Here is a 19,038-nt window from a genome sequence, read left to right as displayed (position 1 = left end):
GTTAATACATCTCTATTTGTAAAAAAAAAAAGAAAAAAAAAAAAAGTCAATAATTAGTTTGATTCCAATCATGTGCACTATATGAGAAGTCCCTATGGAAAATTTAGAGCTGCAATCAAGTGTAATGTATGTGATGTGCTGGAGCATCTCTATCACTCTTGAGAAACCTGTGAAATCTTTCACACATTGTAAGAAGACCAGCATCCAGAACTGATTTACTGGTTTGTATGTGTTTATTATTTTCCACATTTTACAAAGACTACACACAGGTGTGCTTAAAAAATATAGTATATCAATGTATATCCTGCTTCGTTTTGAAAGTTAGGCCATTTGCGTCTTTCGGTGATTTTACCCCGCCCCAAATTATCTATCAGAAATAAAAGCTGCTGACTTCTGTCAAAGTGAATAGAGGTTTTCATACTGTTGAGGCTGCACAATGGCAGTGTAAGGGCTCAGTAATTTCCTAACAGAAGTGATTATTGCACATTTTGTCAACTCTTACATTGTAAAAAAGGTGCATGTAATCATTTCAGTCATTAATACATAAATGTGTTTCAGTGAATATTTCAGGCACAGGCAGTAGCACAGCAAACTATCCTCTCTGTGGTCACTATAAAAAAAAAAGTATCTTGATACATTTTTGAGGACAGGAAGCTGCCAATTTTATCAAGTTTTATACAAAATTAAGTGTGTTGTAATTTTATTTGATAAAAAGTTTGAATTAAGATGGTAAACATATATATATATATATATATATATATATATATATATTTTTTTTTTTTTTTTTGCTTAATTTTCTAGGTTGTTGCCATTTGTCATTTCACAGCTGACTATATCACTCGGTTGGCTCGATAGTTTCCCAACACTAGGCCCAACACAGAGACAGACAATCATTCACAATTATTGGCAATGACCAATAAACCTAACCACATTAACTGCATATTTTTGGACTGTGGAAGGAAGCCATGCAAACATAGATTCATGGAACCCAGGACCTTCTTGCTGTGAGGGAACAGTGCTAACCACCGTCCCACCATGCTGCCCAAAATTCCCTTTAATTCAGTCTTATTTACACTACCAGTCAAAAATTTGGACACACCTTCACTGTAAAAAAAAAAAACGTTGCGAAAACTTAAAAACTCAAGGCAACCCACTGCATTTATGTTTTTAGGTTCTGATGGATAACTTATAATTTCAAGTTTAGGAGCAAAGTTGCTTCAACTAATGTTTTTGTGTTTACAAAATTAATAATTGTTCTTTTTCTTAACTCATATTTCATTGTTTTGGCAACGTATTTCCTAAAGTTTACACAAGGTATTAGTTTTAGTTTTGACAACGTATTTCCTAAAGTTTACACAACATTTTTTTGTTTGTTTTGCCAATCGATTTCCTAAAGTTTAGAAAAAGTATCTTTTATAGTTTCCATGAGGTGCTCCCTGTTGTACCAATGAATGTTTACAGAGTTGACTTTCAAATAACTTTGTGTTCAAACACAACTGCACCACTGACAATGTTGACTTTTGAGATCAGCCATTTTTAACATACTGACAACATTCAGCCACAAATAAAGTCCTTCCAAAAACACAAAAAAGTCAAATTTCTGTAACAAATGTTACTCATTCAACTTAAAGGTGTGGTATTGTCAGGCAGAATATCAAACCTATCTTGATATAGTCACTAACAAACAGATTCAAAACATCAGATGGCAGGATGTGAACAACTTCTATCTGGTTTCCATACAGCAAACAACTTTCAAACAAATTTTTCCACCACTTGTCTTTTAATAGTAATGGTATCAACACAAATTTCAGTATTGCGCCACATTTGTTATAAAACTAGTACAAATGTACCTAAAACCAGATTATAAAAAATGTTTAAAACAGTTCAAGTTAGAATAAACACTTTCAACATTTTTTAAAAACTTGTTATACATGAAATCTGCAGTCAGTCATGCAAGCTACATTAAGTAAAGTTAGAACAGAAGAGATTGATTCAGAACTTTCTGCACCTTACCGTTTTCTTAAAGCCAGAAATTAACCTTTTTCAGAGCAACTTACCACAAAACCCAAAAACTGTAAATCAAAACAAATTGCTGCATTCTGTTTGACACAAGTTGCATTTGAGTTGAACATGTTGTCAAATAGGTTAGACTTTGGTTAAGAGCTTGCTTTTGAAACTTCTAACCCTCTGGGAACAGGTAGATGTCAACTCCATAAAAATGTGTTGCACAGCTTCAAATGTGTACTTGAGTTCTTTGGGAAACTCCATGTTGAGCCCATAAAGTAGGCCAAACAGGTAGGCAAAGGCAGTGGGAAGGTCTGGCAGATCATCAAGAATAATGTCCTCTTCCAAAACAATGGCAGTGTTGACCACTGTGGACTGCAAGTTGGGTCCCACGTAGTCCTCCAGAACAGTGAGGATGCCCACCGTAACACCTCGGGTTGCCCTCTCAACTGAATCTGTATCCTATGCAAAATAAAAAAAACAGTACATATAAGTCTCTGAAAACCAAAACTGAAGATTGAGTAGATTTGCATGCTCACCAGACATGTTAAGAAGAGTTTGGTCTCGTCGTCGCGAACAAATATCGGTAACCCTTCCAAACTGATGGTTCGTCGATGCTGGACTATGTTTGAGACCTAAAACAAGGAAATCAAATAAGACTCAGTCTCATTTATAAACCTACCATTTTGTTTTTAAAACACATTAAGTGTTGTTGCTAAAAATACAGCCTTAAGAAATAAGATGTTGAAATGAGTTATTCCAGATAATTGCTCATGGTTTTGTCAGGGTTTTTTGGGGGTTTTTTTTAAGTAATTTTGATGTGCAACAAATGTAGCACACTTATTACAACATTTATAACAAAGTGCCATGAGTGGGATGAGAATTGAACTGTCTGTCATGACCTGCCATCTGCCAAACACACAGCGCTGCTTGTTAGCTTATAATCCCATTCAGGACACACTTTTTGAAATTTTTTTTACATCAATTTAGTAAATATTTAATAAAGTATCTTTTGTTACAGTGGGAACTTTAGGTTCCTCATAAACCAGACACAAATACATTTTATATATTACCTGTTCATCAAACTTCTGCAACAGGGAATCCATGTCATTGCGGAAAGCAGCTTTTCTAATTCGATACAGCTTAATCAGCCGAAGTGAGTAAGTGTCAAGGGCAGTCATGAAGGTCCCCATGAGATCCTTGGTGGTAATGCGTGAGAATTCCGCACAAATCTACAAAGCAACAAAAAAAAAAATATAGAAGAAAACTTTTAAAAGGTACATTATATAAAAATCACATTGTTTTCAAATTTGGTTAAACAGCTTAATTTCAAAACATTTAGTTAGTCTCGGTTGATCTATTGGTCAGGCCTTGATTGGATTTAGTGGTGGTACAAATTATAACTGACGCATTTAAAAAAAAAGAAAAAAAGAAGAAAAATCTGATCGGCAGATTTTACAGGAAGTCTATAGAATACCTAATCAAATGTTGATAAGACAAAATAATGGTTTCAATTGTTACAGGATGCATTGCAGAAAATAAATAAATCAATAAATTGTATTTTAAATTCAATGCAAAAATTTTATTAATTTTATAGTTATGTAAGAATGAAGTAAGAATAACATCCTGTGGTCAAATTTGGATACTTTCATAACATGCAAGTGACTTTCTCAATCCTGTTCTGTGAGTTTCATGGCTGTTGCCTGCTAAGGGTCACCACCAAAAGATTTTAGATGCCCAGTGAAGACAACTCATTGCGGTGACCGTGGTTCAGGGGGTTGGGAAGCTCATCTGTAACCGGAAGGATGCTGGTTCTATCCCCCAGCTCTCTCTGTCCTGGTCGTTGTGTCCTTGGGCAAGACCCTTTACCCTACCGCTTACTGGTGTTGGCCAGAGGGGCCAATGGCGCGATATGGCAGCGTCGCTTCTGTCAGTCTGCCCCAGGGCAGCTGTGGCTACAACTGTGGTTTCCCTGCACCGATGTGTTAATGTGAGAGTGAGTGAGTAGTGGAATTGTAAAGCGCTTTGGGTGCCCAGAGAAGAGGAAAATAAAAGCAATCCGTTATTATACACAGTAAGTTGACAAGTAAATAGATTTCACTTCAATAGAGTTGTTGGTAATACCAAAATTAGCTTCATATTTTTAGAGCCAACTATTTTTTTATATTTTACCATTAGCATTGTTAGCTCAACGGTAGCCTTCAACCTTTTCTACAAGATATTGGAGTGATACAAACAGATGCTTCTCAAGGGCACAAGAAATGGAGCTCACGTTCATTTACTCACCCAGACAAGTTTCAAGTCATTTGGAGTTGTTCAGAAGAAATTTTAACGGTCCTATATCATGTAAAAATCAACTTTTTGGAGCTTTTAAACACATTTTAAAGTGATTTCCTTAAATTAAAAACCCTCCAGAGTGGTTTTTGGCTTAATTCAGGCATTTCTTAGTTGTCTCAGTGAATCCTTTCCCCATAACCGTGGCTCAGCTCTCTCCTGCAAAACGACTGACTCGTAACATTGGGATTAAAATTTCTTTCTAACAACTCCAATTGCCTTGAAATTTGTCTGGGTGAATAAATCAACGTTTTCCATTCTAGAAATAAGACCACACTGAAAAAAACAAACAAAAAAAACCCGGAAGTTTTCCTTTAAATATTTAAGAGATTATCTTACCTGTTCTTTCAAGAAGAGAGCTGGCCATCTGAGCTGCATTTCCTTGACCAAGGGCTGCATCTCCACAACTTCTTTCCTCCTGAGAGAGAATGTGATGTCCATCTTTTGGGTGATGAGTGCCATGTTCTTATCCCTCTTCTTCATTTCATCTTCCAAAATGCATCTTTCATTTTCAAGAGACTCATCATTGTAGTTTTCTGGGACATCAGGGATAAAGTTGACTTCACCTCGCTTTGGTTTCTTTAAGGAAAATCTATTTGAGCCACTGTCATCTTCTTCCCCTTTTCTTTTTCGATTGACTGCAACTTCACTACATCCAGCTTGACTTAGCTTGGAACGGTAGTTGCCAAGCTTGAACTTAATGCTTGTTGCCCAACCATCATATCCTGTGCCATTGCCAGGCTCTTTGAGGCAGGGATGTTTGGAAACTAGCTCCTGTGCAACAGATGTTATTTCATTCTTGTCAGGGTAGGCTTTGATTGCAAACATTTCTTGTGCCAGCTTGTCTAGAATTTCCATCTTGATGTCTCTTGTTACACTTAAATTTGCCCCTGCTTTCTCATATACCTCATTGCCCTTGCGAAGTTTTAACGCTACATCATAGGAAAAGGTTGGGATAGGAAATGGATTTGGCCACTGTGAAGTGCTACGCATGTAGGTCTGGGTGGATGAGGATGGGCTGAAAGAAGATGCTGAACTCACACTGGCTGTATCAATAGATGAGATAGCGCTATGATCAGATGGAGTCTGTGGTGGCGAGGCTGATGCATTTTCCTCCCAAATGAGGTGCAACACTGCCCGTCCAGCAGGTAGCTCATTAATATCCATCAGGTTGCAAAGTGCGTTCCCAAAATCTGGGTCTTCATATTGTATTGCAAAGTCACCTTCAAGTCCAAGCTTTGCTTGTAGTTCATCTTGAAGCTGCTTCACAGATTCTGGAACAGTGGACAGTTGGATTTTTCTGATAAGTTTTGGACTGACGTGGACTCGCAGTAACAGTGCCTGTGAAGACAAACCAAAAAAAAAGGGCGCAAGTCTAAATAATTAACCAATTCAAAGTAATCAACTGAAAACTATTTAAGAATAACACATACCATCACTTTCAATGCAGGAGGCACGTAACAGGTGTCACCATCAGTTGTCCAGCTACGCAGTATTCAGCTAAAGGGTGGTAATCATTCAAATCTTCTGGGTCAAGTATTTCCAGATCTTCGTAGCTGCTGTCAAGCTGATATGATCTGTAATGTTCCATAAACCAAGAGGAGAGCTTTGTAGCAACAAATGACACTTTCCCAGAGTCAGTTATTTATTGCAGTTATTTTATGAATTTTTCGAGATGTTCCTAAAGGGTTGCATATTTCAAAGTCGTCAAAATACAAAGCTAAACTAATGCAAGCATCTTGCAATCCTAAAAGCTTGTTGTTTTTGAAATACTGCCCATCTCTAAATGATCTGTAACCTTCACTAATTTCTTTATCAAATGCTAACTTTTCAAAGAAACTTTTCTCTTTCAATAAGTTCTCCAAGACCTGGTTTACTGAGACATAAACAAATGTATTTCTAGTTCTCGCTTTGTAGGTGTACTCTTTAGGCTCAATTACATGAAAATTATTCTTGAAATAAATAGTTCTCTTGTAATCAGTAGATAATGCACCTTTTGGTTCTGTTGAGATAATTAATGGGTTGGTTTTGAAAAGTGCATCATTTATATTTTTAATTACATTATCATCTGCCTCAATGTTCTGTTCAGCAAGCACCTCTTTGATTCTTTGAAATGAAAATTTTAAAATGTCACAAATTTCCTCAATAATTCCCTGCAAAGCACTTTCAGAAACATGTAACAATATTTGCATGCATAGAAAAAGTCTAGCTATTTTATGGTCAAGACATTGGTAATCTACAAACTCATTGTCCTCTTTATCACTTGCTGCTACACCTGAACCACTTGATAATGTCTCTGTATCTTTTGAGTTTTTGTGCTTTCTGCTTGTGTGTGACGTAAGGGTTGATAAATTGTTGGTAACATAGTCACATTTTTGGAAAGGACAGGATACAGCCTGATGGTTTTTTAAGTGCCTTAAAATATGTGAAATAAATGTATGCTGTGAACAGTTCATTAAATTCACAAAAATCACAAAAAAAATGTTGAGATCTCCTGCCTTTTCTTAGCCCTGTTGTGTGATCTGCTGAGGTGAGACTTCAATGCCCCTCGTGTCCTAAACGAACAGACGCAGTCACTGTAAACACAGGGCAAATGAAATCCTCTTCTATGTTGTAGCTGGTGATGTCTTAAGAGTACTTCTTGGCTTGAACAGACAAAAGAGCAGAACTGGCACTGCATACAAAAACTATAATGAGAAGAGAGGAGAGGACAGTGTCAACAATTCAAAAGAAACCTGAATTAATCTCAAATTACCAAAGTTACATTACCTGATTATGTGTTTGGGGGCAGGGGGAGGCACTCCTGTTCTGATTCCTCTCCTTACCAACTCTTCGTCAGTCCCTCACAAATCAGGACAAGGAGTGGTCTGGAGTTGGCTTTTAATTCTCTAAATAAATAAAAATAGCAGTTAGTTTTAAAATGAAGTACCAGCTTCCTGACATTACTTAAGAATTTTTTTCTCCTGTCCTAATTGTTTTCACTAAAGTAAGCTGATTCTGCCTTGTAAAATAGTGTAAAACAAATAATTTACAAGATATACATTACATCAAATGTTTAATTAATTAAATGTTTAATTTATTATTAACAAATTGTATTCTACATGGAATATGTCTGTGAAGGTTCTCAGTCATCCAGGTCATCGTAGTCAAAGGAGCTTGCAAAGAAAAGCGTCTGGACTTCTTAGTCCTGGACCTTAGAACTGAAGAAGCTTCTCGGATGAAGGTGAAACGTCTTCAAGTAACTTAAAGAAGTCCAGACACTTTTCTTTGCAAGCTCCTTAGACTACATGGAATGCACCAACAGTGTACTGGGATGTATTATGTATGCCAAGGATACTTTTGTGTGATTGGTTTTACAACTTAGAATGACAAATATTTGGATAAAACTCCTGAAGCATCTGTTTAAATTATCAGTGCATTTATTAATGATGCTCCATAAATAAACCAAAACAATGTTTTGTGCATAACAAAAAGCTCACAATTGTGCAGTCAAAATGTAAACTAAAAGATGCTGAGCATAATAACAAAGACAGATTTCGCAGCTGCTCTGTTTCCAAGTTCTACTGCGTGACTGACAGCCTGAAGTTTGAAATCCTCTTTGTCACCGTGTCTCTTACAGGTGGCATTTATGGTCCTTATACACATAATACGGTAATATTACGTTGAAGCAGAGTAGTATCACTCTGCCAGGCTCCTCGGTAGCCGTAATAATCCAACAATCAATCAAGCAGTGCAGCTTTATAGCTTAGCAAAGTTGTACCAAAACATTTTTGACTGATTTTTTTAAGCTGTGTACCACATAAAATTGGTTCGCGGTCAGTAAGCACAACCAGAATTCATACATAAGGCGCACTGTCGATTTTTGAGAAAATCGAAAGGATTTTAGGTTAGCTCGTTAGAGCTGCCCAGCTCCACGCACGCGGTGATCCGCAGCAACTAGTTAACGGAGATTTGCCCCGTTAATGCAGTTATGGCATTAACTTTACGCTGACAGCACTAAAATAGTAACCTTCAAATGTTTTCTTTTTACCGACCAGCTCCTCTTTGATAGCTGCCGTGTCCATCTTGTTGCCTGCAGGTGAAGCGATGGGGGAGGGGGAGTTGTGTCAGTGAAGGAGAGAGCCGAGGCGGAGTAACGTTGCGTAGAGACAAAAGTGGACGAAAGAGAGGCAAACTTGCGGCTCCACAAGTATAATTATAATGTAACATAGACTATATCGATATAAACGATATTGTTACATTTCATATCTCGTATAAAAATATATCAATATATTTAGAAACTCAATATGTCGCCCGGTCCTAATCACTTGTTCATCAGTTTTGTTCCAGCTTCATTACTGGATGCATAGTTCTAATGCAAAGTTATTTTTAACTAGCAACGGGGGGGTGCCGCCGTTGCCGCCGTTGCTCATGAGCGAGACAGCCTATTTTGTTTCGTTGGGTGGTATGGCGGCCACAGACTGCACTTCATGAAATACACATAGGGGGTGTCGCGGAGGCTTGTCAGATATGAGCGCGCCTCTTTAGTAGCGATGTTTGTCGGATTTTCATTGTTTTGTGACATGGCACGTAGTTTGTGACATGGAATCTTAAATGATATAGTAAACACATACCCGTAAGCCACAAGGCTTCTTAGCCTAGAAAGTAATGCTATGCTAAGTTTCAGAAAAATACAAAGAACGTCAGTTGTGATATTTCTAAAAGAGAAATTGAGACTGTTCAAACATATACTGTCTGATATAATAAAAGAAACATTACTTGCCTTTAGAAAGTTGAGATGACCGATCTATCCAGCTCCTGGTATAAAAAGCCTCACGTTCTCATTAAGGCAGACGGCCAGGTGGCTTTCAGTCCTTGCAAAAGCGCAAAGTAGACCCCGTAGTATCCAAAAATATGAGATGCGCATGCGTGCTCAGGCACAGAAAGGCGCCAACAGCTTCAACTTATGTAAAACTTGAATTCATTCATTTTGCCAGCAATAAATTTCATCTGAGACCAACTTTTGCTCCAAAACGTTAAAGGATTAGTTGAAACCCTTAATGTATTTGAGTTTATGGGGCAACTCAACTTTTATTGTTGAATTGTGAAAGAAATAACTGTAAGCTCAACAATTGCAAGTTTGATTTTTTACAGTGTTCTCATTTAATGGTTTTTCTATATTCTTACTACTTTCTACATTGTAGATACATACTGAAGACATCAAATATATGAAGAAACAACTGGCTCCTTTAAATGTGGAGGAGTAGCAGCTCTACTCTGAAAACCTCCTGAATGCCTGAACTCTGGACCGTATGCTAAGGGAGAGCCCATCCACCCTTTGTAAAAAGGTCAATTCCACTGCTTGTATTTGCGATCTCATTTCTTCACTTTTGAAAGACTTAACAATAACAGTAATAACAGAAATATCAGACCTAGATTAATGGTGTTTCCTAACGATGTTCCACCTGGTGGCAGATGGCTGCATAACATTTAGGACACAGAAACTGTCCAGCATTGGGCATCAGTTAAAATGTAAATTAATGAGATGAAACAACTAATATGTCTGGTGCTGACCAGTGACAATAGTCAACTAGACAACTAGACCTAGCCACAGGACAGAGCTTATGTCTGTGTTTTGTAAGTCTGTTCAGGTTAACAGCATACAGACAGTTGTCATGTCATACTATTGCTGCTCTCTGCATGCATTTATGCCTCAATGGCCTTGAGGTGCCATTTCAGCATGCTAGCAGGAGGGCAGTGTTGGAAGTTGTGTAAAACACAGTAGGTTGTATAACGAAAGAAGAAACAGTGTATACCGGTGGGGAAAGGAGGGAATTTTACTCCTTTCTTTTTCTTACATAAATCTATATATATGGACAGCATCTTAGATGGGATGTTTGCATTAATATTTATGCTGGCTCCAGCACCATTCTTTCCTCATAGGCATTAAACCTCAGTGGTAATGTACATATTGTAATATAAGTTTCCTTAATTTTTGTGCAATCTGCACATTTTCTTTGCATCATTCTGGTTTTATAAAATAATGTCTTCATTAAAGTTTTTAACTCTTTCAAAGCATTTATTTAAGTTCTTTGGTCACAAATTGTAGCAATATGGGCACCATGGGCTTGGAGAACTTAGTGGCACTTGCCTAACAATGTTGCTTGACTTTGAGAAGCATTTAGTAGCTCCACTCCCTGAATAATAACAAACCTTCCAGCAGAAGCAGCAGGAGAGTAGTTATGAGCAATTGAAAGATCTTGGTGGTGTGCTGCAAACTTTAGCAACTACCTTACAGTCAAATTCAATTTCTACCTCACTCCAAGCCCATGAGTCTGCATCTCCACCCATACTTGTGCGTAAACCTGCATCACCAAAGGAGACACACACTGTGCCACATCTGGAAGCCTACTCTAGTTGGGAGTTGGGAAATTGTTGAGAGTTGATAACTTGCATAACTTACACTCAAGTGTGCTCGAGTGTTGCAGATTATTCCACAGATTTTCATTTTGTGGCCACAGAATCCAGGTGGGTGGATGGCACCCTGTGAGGTATGCTTTTTACAAAATCTAAATGATAAGCTAAGCTGAGCTGAACTCGCCTCTGGTGACAATATGAATACATTTGACTGACGAGTGTCTCTTTCTACAAAGATTGTCAATCGTCTTCAGGAGATATGAGCAAGATGGAACTTCAGGTCCCAGTATGCTTCATGGCAGAGCCTTCCATTTTCTCTTCCAGAGCAAAGGAGACATTAAGTAGCTTCATTGGAAGGTAAACGGTAGTACTTGTCTGGGTAGTCTGGAACTTATGTAGTCTGTCCCCTATATTAGCTGAAGCAGAGTAACAGCAAAGAAGGGAAGCTGGTGAGTGCCTATACTGTGGGAAACCAATTGTTGCTCACTGCCCTGTTAGCCCAAAAAGTAAAGCCCATCAGTCTATAAATATTCATATAAAGAGCCTGAAATTCCTGTCACATGCTATAGCTCTAAGTGGAGAAGTGTTAGTTCTAGTTACTTGTCAAACTCTGCATTAATGGCTCCATCTCACATACCATATGACTGTGTAATAGAGTTAATTTTCAATACTATACTCCTTACCGGTTGTCTGTATAATGTGGCATGGCCACAATGCAAAACAATGAAAAAATATTTTTTTGACTCACCAGCTACAGGAATCATCCAGGCTTCAGCTTCACAGGTCAGTGCAGACTTCTTCTACATAGAGAAAAAAATGTACCATTTTTGGGGACTCTTTGATATTAACATCTAACATCATAGTAACATCTCTGTCAAAAAGAACATCATTTGTCTCTCATTAACTCTGCTTTTGTGGTTTAACAGACAGCTACAGTGTTTTCCAACTTGGACCTTTGTTCAGTTATGTGAGGGATACAAGTGGAAGATGGCATTCAACACTATCAAAGGACACTTGAATATTTGGTAATGCCATTTGGGCTAACTATACTGGTTGACATTCTCATACTGTCTAATAACCTGGATAAGCACATCACCATGTACACCTGGTCTAGCAGAGATTACTTGAAAACAAATGATTTGTAATAAATAAATAAAAAAAAATAGGCGCAAGTCAGTGGAGATCCTTGCAAGGTAAAAGCAATCATGGAATTTTCCCAGCCAACCAGTCAAAAGCAACTATAGAGATCCCTGAGTTTTGGAAACCTTTACCAAATATTCATAGACGATTTCAATTTCAGTAAGCTTGCATCCCTTCTTATCAGGCTAACCCCAGTAAAAGTCCCTTTATCTTGGAATCAAGCAGCATAACAACATTTTACTACTTTGACTGAAAGATTTTCTTCAGTACCTGTTCTCATACACCGTGGATGAGAACATTGCCATTCATTGTGGAGGTAGACGTTTCAGATTCTAGGATAGGGACAATACTTTGACAAACTATTGACAACATAATCCATACCTTTTTTTTTTCTTGTCATTTCTCTCCAACAGAATAAAATCATCATGTCGGAAATCAGGAGTTGCTTGCTGTGGTTGGCAGAATGGAGGCAACCGTAGAAAAGGAGCCCAGAACCCTTTTGTCAGGAGTCCCCAATCCCAGTCCACGAGGGACAGTGTCCCTGCAGGTTTTAGATGTGTCCTTGATCCATCACAGCTGATTTAAATGGATAAATTACCTTCTCAACATGTCTTGAAGTTCTCCAGAGGCCTGGTAATGAACTAATCATGTGATTCAGGTGTGTTGACCCAGGGTGAGATCTAAAATCTGTAGGGACACCGGCCCTTGTGGACTGGGATTGGGGACCCCTACATTTGTGGTCTGGACAGGAGTTAAAACCTGTCCTACACCCAGTCAGCCAAATGACTGAGTGCTCATCAGGTGTGCTGAGCCCTGTTCTTTGCAAAGTTTGCGTTTACTTTTATCTATTGACCAAGTACAAGAAATCAAAAATGTGATGCTCTTTCCAGACAGTTATTTCCATCAGACACACTTAAACAACAAGAAACCATTCTGGCAGTTTCCTGTGTTTAGCCCTGTCTAGGATAAAAGTTACCTTCACTTGTACTTTCCCTCCTTAGTTCCTTATTTCCTATTTCAGTTAAGTAATTTGGCATGAGTAATGACAGTGCAGTATTTACATGTATATGCTGGTCCACAGATAATATTAGGTTGGTTTTGAACCATGCAGTCCAGCTTCTTTTTATTTGTTATGTTTATAGGTGTTGTTGCTAGTGTGCTAACTAACTAAATGTTGTCAGGCACCTTGTCTTAAGTCAACATAACAACATACAGAGTTTTCCTGCTCAGAATAGACCTTAAGGAGATGAAACATGATTGGTCTGCAAAATGTATTTTGCCAGAAACACCAGAATCTCAGGTTAAGTATCACAAAACTATTTCAACAACCACCAAATAGCTAAAACAGCAAATGACAGTAGGTAAATGGATTCCACAAACGGATCTAAACACAAAGTGCTTAGATCCGTTCACCCAACGGCTTGTACGTGGAGATGCCATCAGGTCTCACAGATTCTGAAGCTGCAGGTTTCTTCACTCTCTGGCCAAAATTCACTGAACCAGCAGCAAAAGAAAATCAAAACTAAGCTTCACAGTTGATAAAAAAAATTGTCATGAATTCCATCTCACTTTCACAGATATGATAAAATCGCAGTTGCTGCACACCTCTTTCTCTCTCTCAGTGCACTTGAAGACCAGTTTACCATCAAAAATCTCTATTTCTGCATTATTTGCTTGCTCATACACTGGTTTACAGTTGTGTACAGCATTGTTGGACGTTGTTTTTTGTTTTGTTTTGTTTCTTTTTTCCAGAAATGACCTCCAACAAGAAAGCCTAATTTCTGCTATTTAATACCCAAGTAATTTGCCAATAATTTGCTTCACTTCAGCAAAGTCAGGTAATGTTCATATGTTGATTCATGGCTTTCTTCAGTTTTTGATCTACTGCAGAATATTTATAAGGTGGTTATCTGCTATAAAATGCCAGGCCAGGAAATATTCATATTGATATTTTTCTGTTTTATCCTCAGTTACTTTGACACAAAGGGATCTGCTGAAATGCTTACACCTCTGATGAAGTCAATGTATCAGCTTTGTTTTGTTTTTTTACATATGGATATGTACTGATAAATTATCATCATTTTTATATTTCTGACTGTTTGAGTAAAATTAAATTGAATCAAATTAAATCGGGACCTTGTGAATAAAATCAGTTATAGAAATAGAAATCGATACCCAGCCGTACATATGACCCAAAAGCCTTCTTTTAACCATACTTACGTCTATCCCATTTGAAATTGAAAACAGCAGCAAAACTGAGAACATTGTGGAGGTAGGTGTCATCAAAGTCTACAGTCAAGAAATTCATGAAACATATATCATGTCCTTTGTCTTCCTTTTCCAATCATGGAAATGATGGGTGATAATATCTTGTTATGCCCATAAGCACTGAGAATTGTTCCAGTATTCTGGGTTCCCCTCCTGCATGCCCTTGATAAAGCCTTTTCTGTATTATCTTCATTGGGAACTGGCTGAGGTGACCAGCACCTTATCTACAATGACCTCACAGACCAGGCATTAATCACCAAGTGAAAAGAAAAAAAACATACCCTTAGAGAAATCTCAGCAAAATCTCTTCATGAATAACACTCAACCCACTCACTTCTAACATTGTTACACAATGCCATATCATTTGAAAGAAAATACTCTCTGCATATGAAAAGGACAAACCATAGTGAGATGCAAAATATCATAATTAAACATGTTTACAAACAGGCAATGAGATGCTCCCACTTGTGCAACTGTACCTCGGTTGCTCTGTTCTGATTGTTTCTTCAAAATAACACAGCTAGCTGTACATAATGAAACCTATTTGGTAAATTATTTAGTACACTGTTGATGCAATTTCACTCCCCACATCCTCATCCTCTCTCCCATTAATGCATTACAACACAATTCATTTTCCAATGTACATCCAAGGTTTTGCTGGGTAGAGACAACAATTGTCTATTAAAGAATGAGCCAATTAATAGAATGGTTTGGAGTGTGACTGTAAGGTAGTCTGAGCAAGTTTTATTAGGCAACAACCAAAGGTGTACTATAAGGAGCAGAAAACTAGAGGTCAGAGAAGAGGCCTAAGGAGGGAGAATGATAAAAAAATCAAGCTTGCCTTTTTAAATGTAATAGAAATTAAATCTTTGAAATTTTCAAGATGGTTTTCCAACTAAGGCAAAAGCAATCCTCCTTTCAGATGAACTTGTTTACTCCCCTCACCTACAACATCTATCCCTCAGCTTCTGCCCCCACTCGTCCATCTCCCTAGGCTAAACCTATCGGCTGGAACTTGTCTTGGCCACAGCTTGGCTCACGGCTGGATACAGACGCCCATGATGGATGCTCAAAGAGTTGACCCTCGTGACCGATGAGCCAACAGGCAAATAACTCAGCATTGCAAGTTCTCTGCCAAGAAGAATATTGATTTCATGTTCTTTGAACTTTAAAATCCCCCTGTGAACACACACATACACAAACACACACATGCATTCCTATCTGTCTGCCATTGGAACATAATCAGTAGAGTTTAGCTGTGTACTTTGCAATGTTGCAATGTACCAACCCCCCCGAAGTTTTGAACAAGCCGTTTATCCTGCTCTCCTTGTGTGTGTATGCTACACAAGACAGAGACCTCTTGGCTATAAGAAAGGCAGGTAAATTGGAACTGCATTCATCTTCCAAGTATTGCAGGAATAATATTTCTGTTAAAAAAAAAAGAAAAAGCAACTGATAAGATCCACTTTACACTGACAACTTGAAGTGTGCTAGAACATGTAATAACCCTCACATTACGTAATAGCCTTACATATCCCTAATATCAACCATAGAATGGTGTGATGCAATAAAATGGATGGGATGGCCAGCTTAGATGTGACAGAGGTTTGACTGATTCTTGGCAGGTTTGTGACAGTAATGAGATTCCCTGCTGGTGATGTGTCGGTGCAGGTAATGCATCTGATAATTGTGATAACACTGATAGCTGCTTAGCAGTTGTATTGTCTTGTGTTTCCACTAAGGGTAGAAGCCATAATGGAAGGTCATTTATTTACTACCTGCTATTATCCATTTTAAATTTGCTCAGGGCTTCTGTAATTATAATAGACTTAAAATACCAAACTGATCTGTTAAACATCAACAACTATGGGTATTGTGCTTTGGGCTGGAAGAATATAAATCAGATAAAAACAAGAAAGATTATTGGCTGAGATGTTAAGACTATTAGATGATTCTGTTCAGGTAGGTGTATATAGCTAGATATGTTTTTATAGAAGTCTGAACATGGTAAAATTACTTTGGACTGTGTTGAATATTGGGCTCTTGGTTTCTTCAAAGTCAAACAAAGAAACGTGACTTTAGTTGCTGATTGAGATTGAATATATAAATATAAAAAGTAACTTTAATACATATAGTATAAGTATCATCTATGTCTGGTATTTAACAAATATTCTCTCCTTCCATCTGGTCTGCTAAAATATCAGTAATACTGAGAGACAGAAATAGACTGTGGGACTGTCTTCTAAATGGTTGTTTTAAATGTCACTCTACCCAAAGCATGTTCTGAAAGTGATTTTCCAAAAAATGTGCCCATTTACTAGGGATGCACCGATACCGATACGGGTATCGGCCTCGATACCCGATACCGGTATCGGGTATCGGCCTTGATACCACATTTTCTAAAGTACTCGTACTCGTTAAAAGTCCCCCGATACCGAGGACCGATACCACGGTCTGAGACCTGTCTATGTTTGAGCGGCATGTAAGGGGTTAATCACAGGCGCCGAGTGCCCGCCCCCAGGCCCCGGCTGCAGCTCAGAGCGGGGAGAAGGCGAGGCGAGACATATCAGCCGTGTGGGACTATTTCAAAGTAAACGAAGACGCGAAAACAAAGGCGGACTGCAAATTGTGCTCAGCGAAATTGTCCAGAGGAGGCTCTAAAGGTAGTGCATTTAACACAAGCAATTTAATCAAGCACCTAAAATCCCAACACAACAACGAGTACAAAGAGTTTACCCACACTTATTTACCCATGCTTATTAGCACAGAGGAGCATAGCTGATGCTATAGCAGTGGGACGGAAAATAGTTGGGCATTTTAAACATTCCGCCTTAGCCTACTCCCGCCTCGAGGACATTCAGGGACAGCTCAACCAGCCAATAAAGAGACTGCAGCAGGACGTACAGACGCGCTGGAACAGTACGTATTACATGCTCCAGTCCCTCATAGAGCAAAAGTGAGTGCTGGGGGTGTCCGAGCATGAACTCCCTGACTATCTCACCGCTCACCAATGGCCTCTTATGGAGACGACTGTTGCCATCCTCGCCCCCTTTGAGGAACTAACTAAAAAAGTGAGCAGCTACGATGCACTAGCCTCTAATGTCATCCCAGCTGTGACTGTGCTAGTGAGACTTCTATACAGAGAAACAGATGAACAAAGTTAAAATTAAATTTTGTTTTTTTATAATTATTTATTTTGTAATATGTTGCATACAACATGCTTTTCATTTTAAATAAATGTTCTTAATTCCAAACTAGTCCCTTGTTTGTTTGTTTTTTGTTAAATTATAGGACTAAAGCTGTTACCAGCAAATTAAATCATGTTTTTATTAAGTACTCTGTATCGGTATCGGCGAGTACTGAAATGCAAGTACTCGTACTCGTACTCGTTTCCAAAAAAGTGGTATCGGTGCATCCCTACCATTTACACATTTAGATAAAAAAATAATAATAGCAATACTGCACATCTCTGATAAATTGCTGTAGCAGTTTTAAGAGCAAAAAAATTACTTTTGCAGACAGGTAAGAGAGCCCATATGAAATTAGCATTACAACACCATTCAAACAGCTTTCTGTATTTTTAGTTAATTTAGTTCACTATATCAGAGAAAACAGTTTCCACGTTGATAGAGCTCAATAATGCTGATGTTTTGGCCTCCATGTAAGCCAGTCTATGAATGATAGTGTTACATTGTGTGTTTTTATATCCATGTATGCTTTTATTCCATTAGAAATGTTTTTGGGATAATTGAACACGATTTACCAACAGTGCATATGGACAAATCTTTACAGAAATTGTAGATACAACCATTTCATGCACAAATTTATCATTATCACACAAGTTATCATTCTTTTGTACCTGAGTTTTTTCTTACTTTAGGAACAAATTTAAGAACAAAAGGGACAGAAGTGACGGAAAAGGTAAGTGACAGAGAATGTTGTAGGTGCTTAATCATCTCCAACACCCTGGAGGACAGTGGGGAGAATTTGGATGCTCTCCAAGAATACATCCACTGGTGCTTCAAAGAGATCGTTATGAAGAAGGCCCAGAGCACATCTTCCCCAGCCAAAATTAAAATGCTGTCCTCTAAAAGAAGTCACCCAGCAGACTCCCCCAGCACAACATCACCAGCCGGCAAAGAGTGTACCGACATCCTGTATCAATAAGCGATTGTCCAGCTTCGATGCGAGGTTGTTCCTAGTCGAGATTTTACCAAGATTTTACACACTATCTTGATTGGCTACTTTTTTGATTGGCTTTTTTGATTTTTTTTTATTTAAACATATTGTATGTTATCGGTCTTGTGTGCTGCTCAGTAATGTCCAGTATTTATTATTTACTGTTACTTATACTTATGTTTGTTGTTGCTGTGGTTTCCTTACTGTGTTGTTGTCTTTTTTTTTTTTTTTCAGCAGGTGATCAAACAGATTTTCAGTGTCTTTTCTCTATGTCTCTCTTTTCCTCTGTTTTCTCTTCCCAACTTGTCTTTTTTCATCTTTCTCTTTCCCATTCTCCGGTCCCGTCCATTCTGATTGTAATAACTTAAAAGTAAAAAAAAAAAAAAAGTCAGTCAGGTGGTTCAGTATGATAAAAGCTGTAATGATCCACTTGGGAAAATAAATCTGTTGGGGATGTTTCTTGGCCTTCAGACAATAATTCTGTCTAATTGCTACAGTCCCAGAAGAAAAGAGGAAATAAATGTATATAACAATAAATGCATATGAACAAATGATAAATGGCATCCTTAGGAGTTTAAACACAAGTCTTTCAAATGAATACTACAACTGCTACTATTATTAATAACAATTATAACAATTTGTATTTCTATTATTGATTTATTGTCACTATTTACAGTTTTCCAAAACATGATAAGTCACAAAATACTCAACAATTTC

General features: G+C 37.9%; 1 protein-coding gene across 1 annotated transcript; it reads right to left on the bottom strand.

Annotated features, from left to right (window-relative positions):
- Positions 1 to 2,145: 2,145 nt before the first annotated feature.
- On the bottom strand, positions 2,146 to 5,877 carry LOC118455991 (uncharacterized). Its single transcript, XM_087852260.1, has 5 exons — positions 5,772 to 5,877; positions 4,678 to 5,679; positions 3,078 to 3,236; positions 2,544 to 2,639; positions 2,146 to 2,466 (listed from the first exon to the last, which is right to left on the bottom strand). The coding sequence occupies exons 1-5, from the start codon at positions 5,772 to 5,774 to the stop codon at positions 2,146 to 2,148; spliced, it is 1,581 nt and encodes a 526-aa protein (XP_087708386.1). The 5' UTR covers positions 5,775 to 5,877.
- Positions 5,878 to 19,038: the final 13,161 nt, after the last annotated feature.

Source organism: Neolamprologus brichardi, chromosome 15 (assembly GCF_056152115.1).
Source record: "Neolamprologus brichardi isolate AB-2024 chromosome 15, ASM5615211v1, whole genome shotgun sequence".
NCBI classification, from domain to species: Eukaryota; Metazoa; Chordata; class Actinopteri; order Cichliformes; family Cichlidae; genus Neolamprologus; species Neolamprologus brichardi.
Note: the sequence above shows the minus strand (reverse complement) of the source record. Positions and strands in the feature narration are given on the sequence as shown.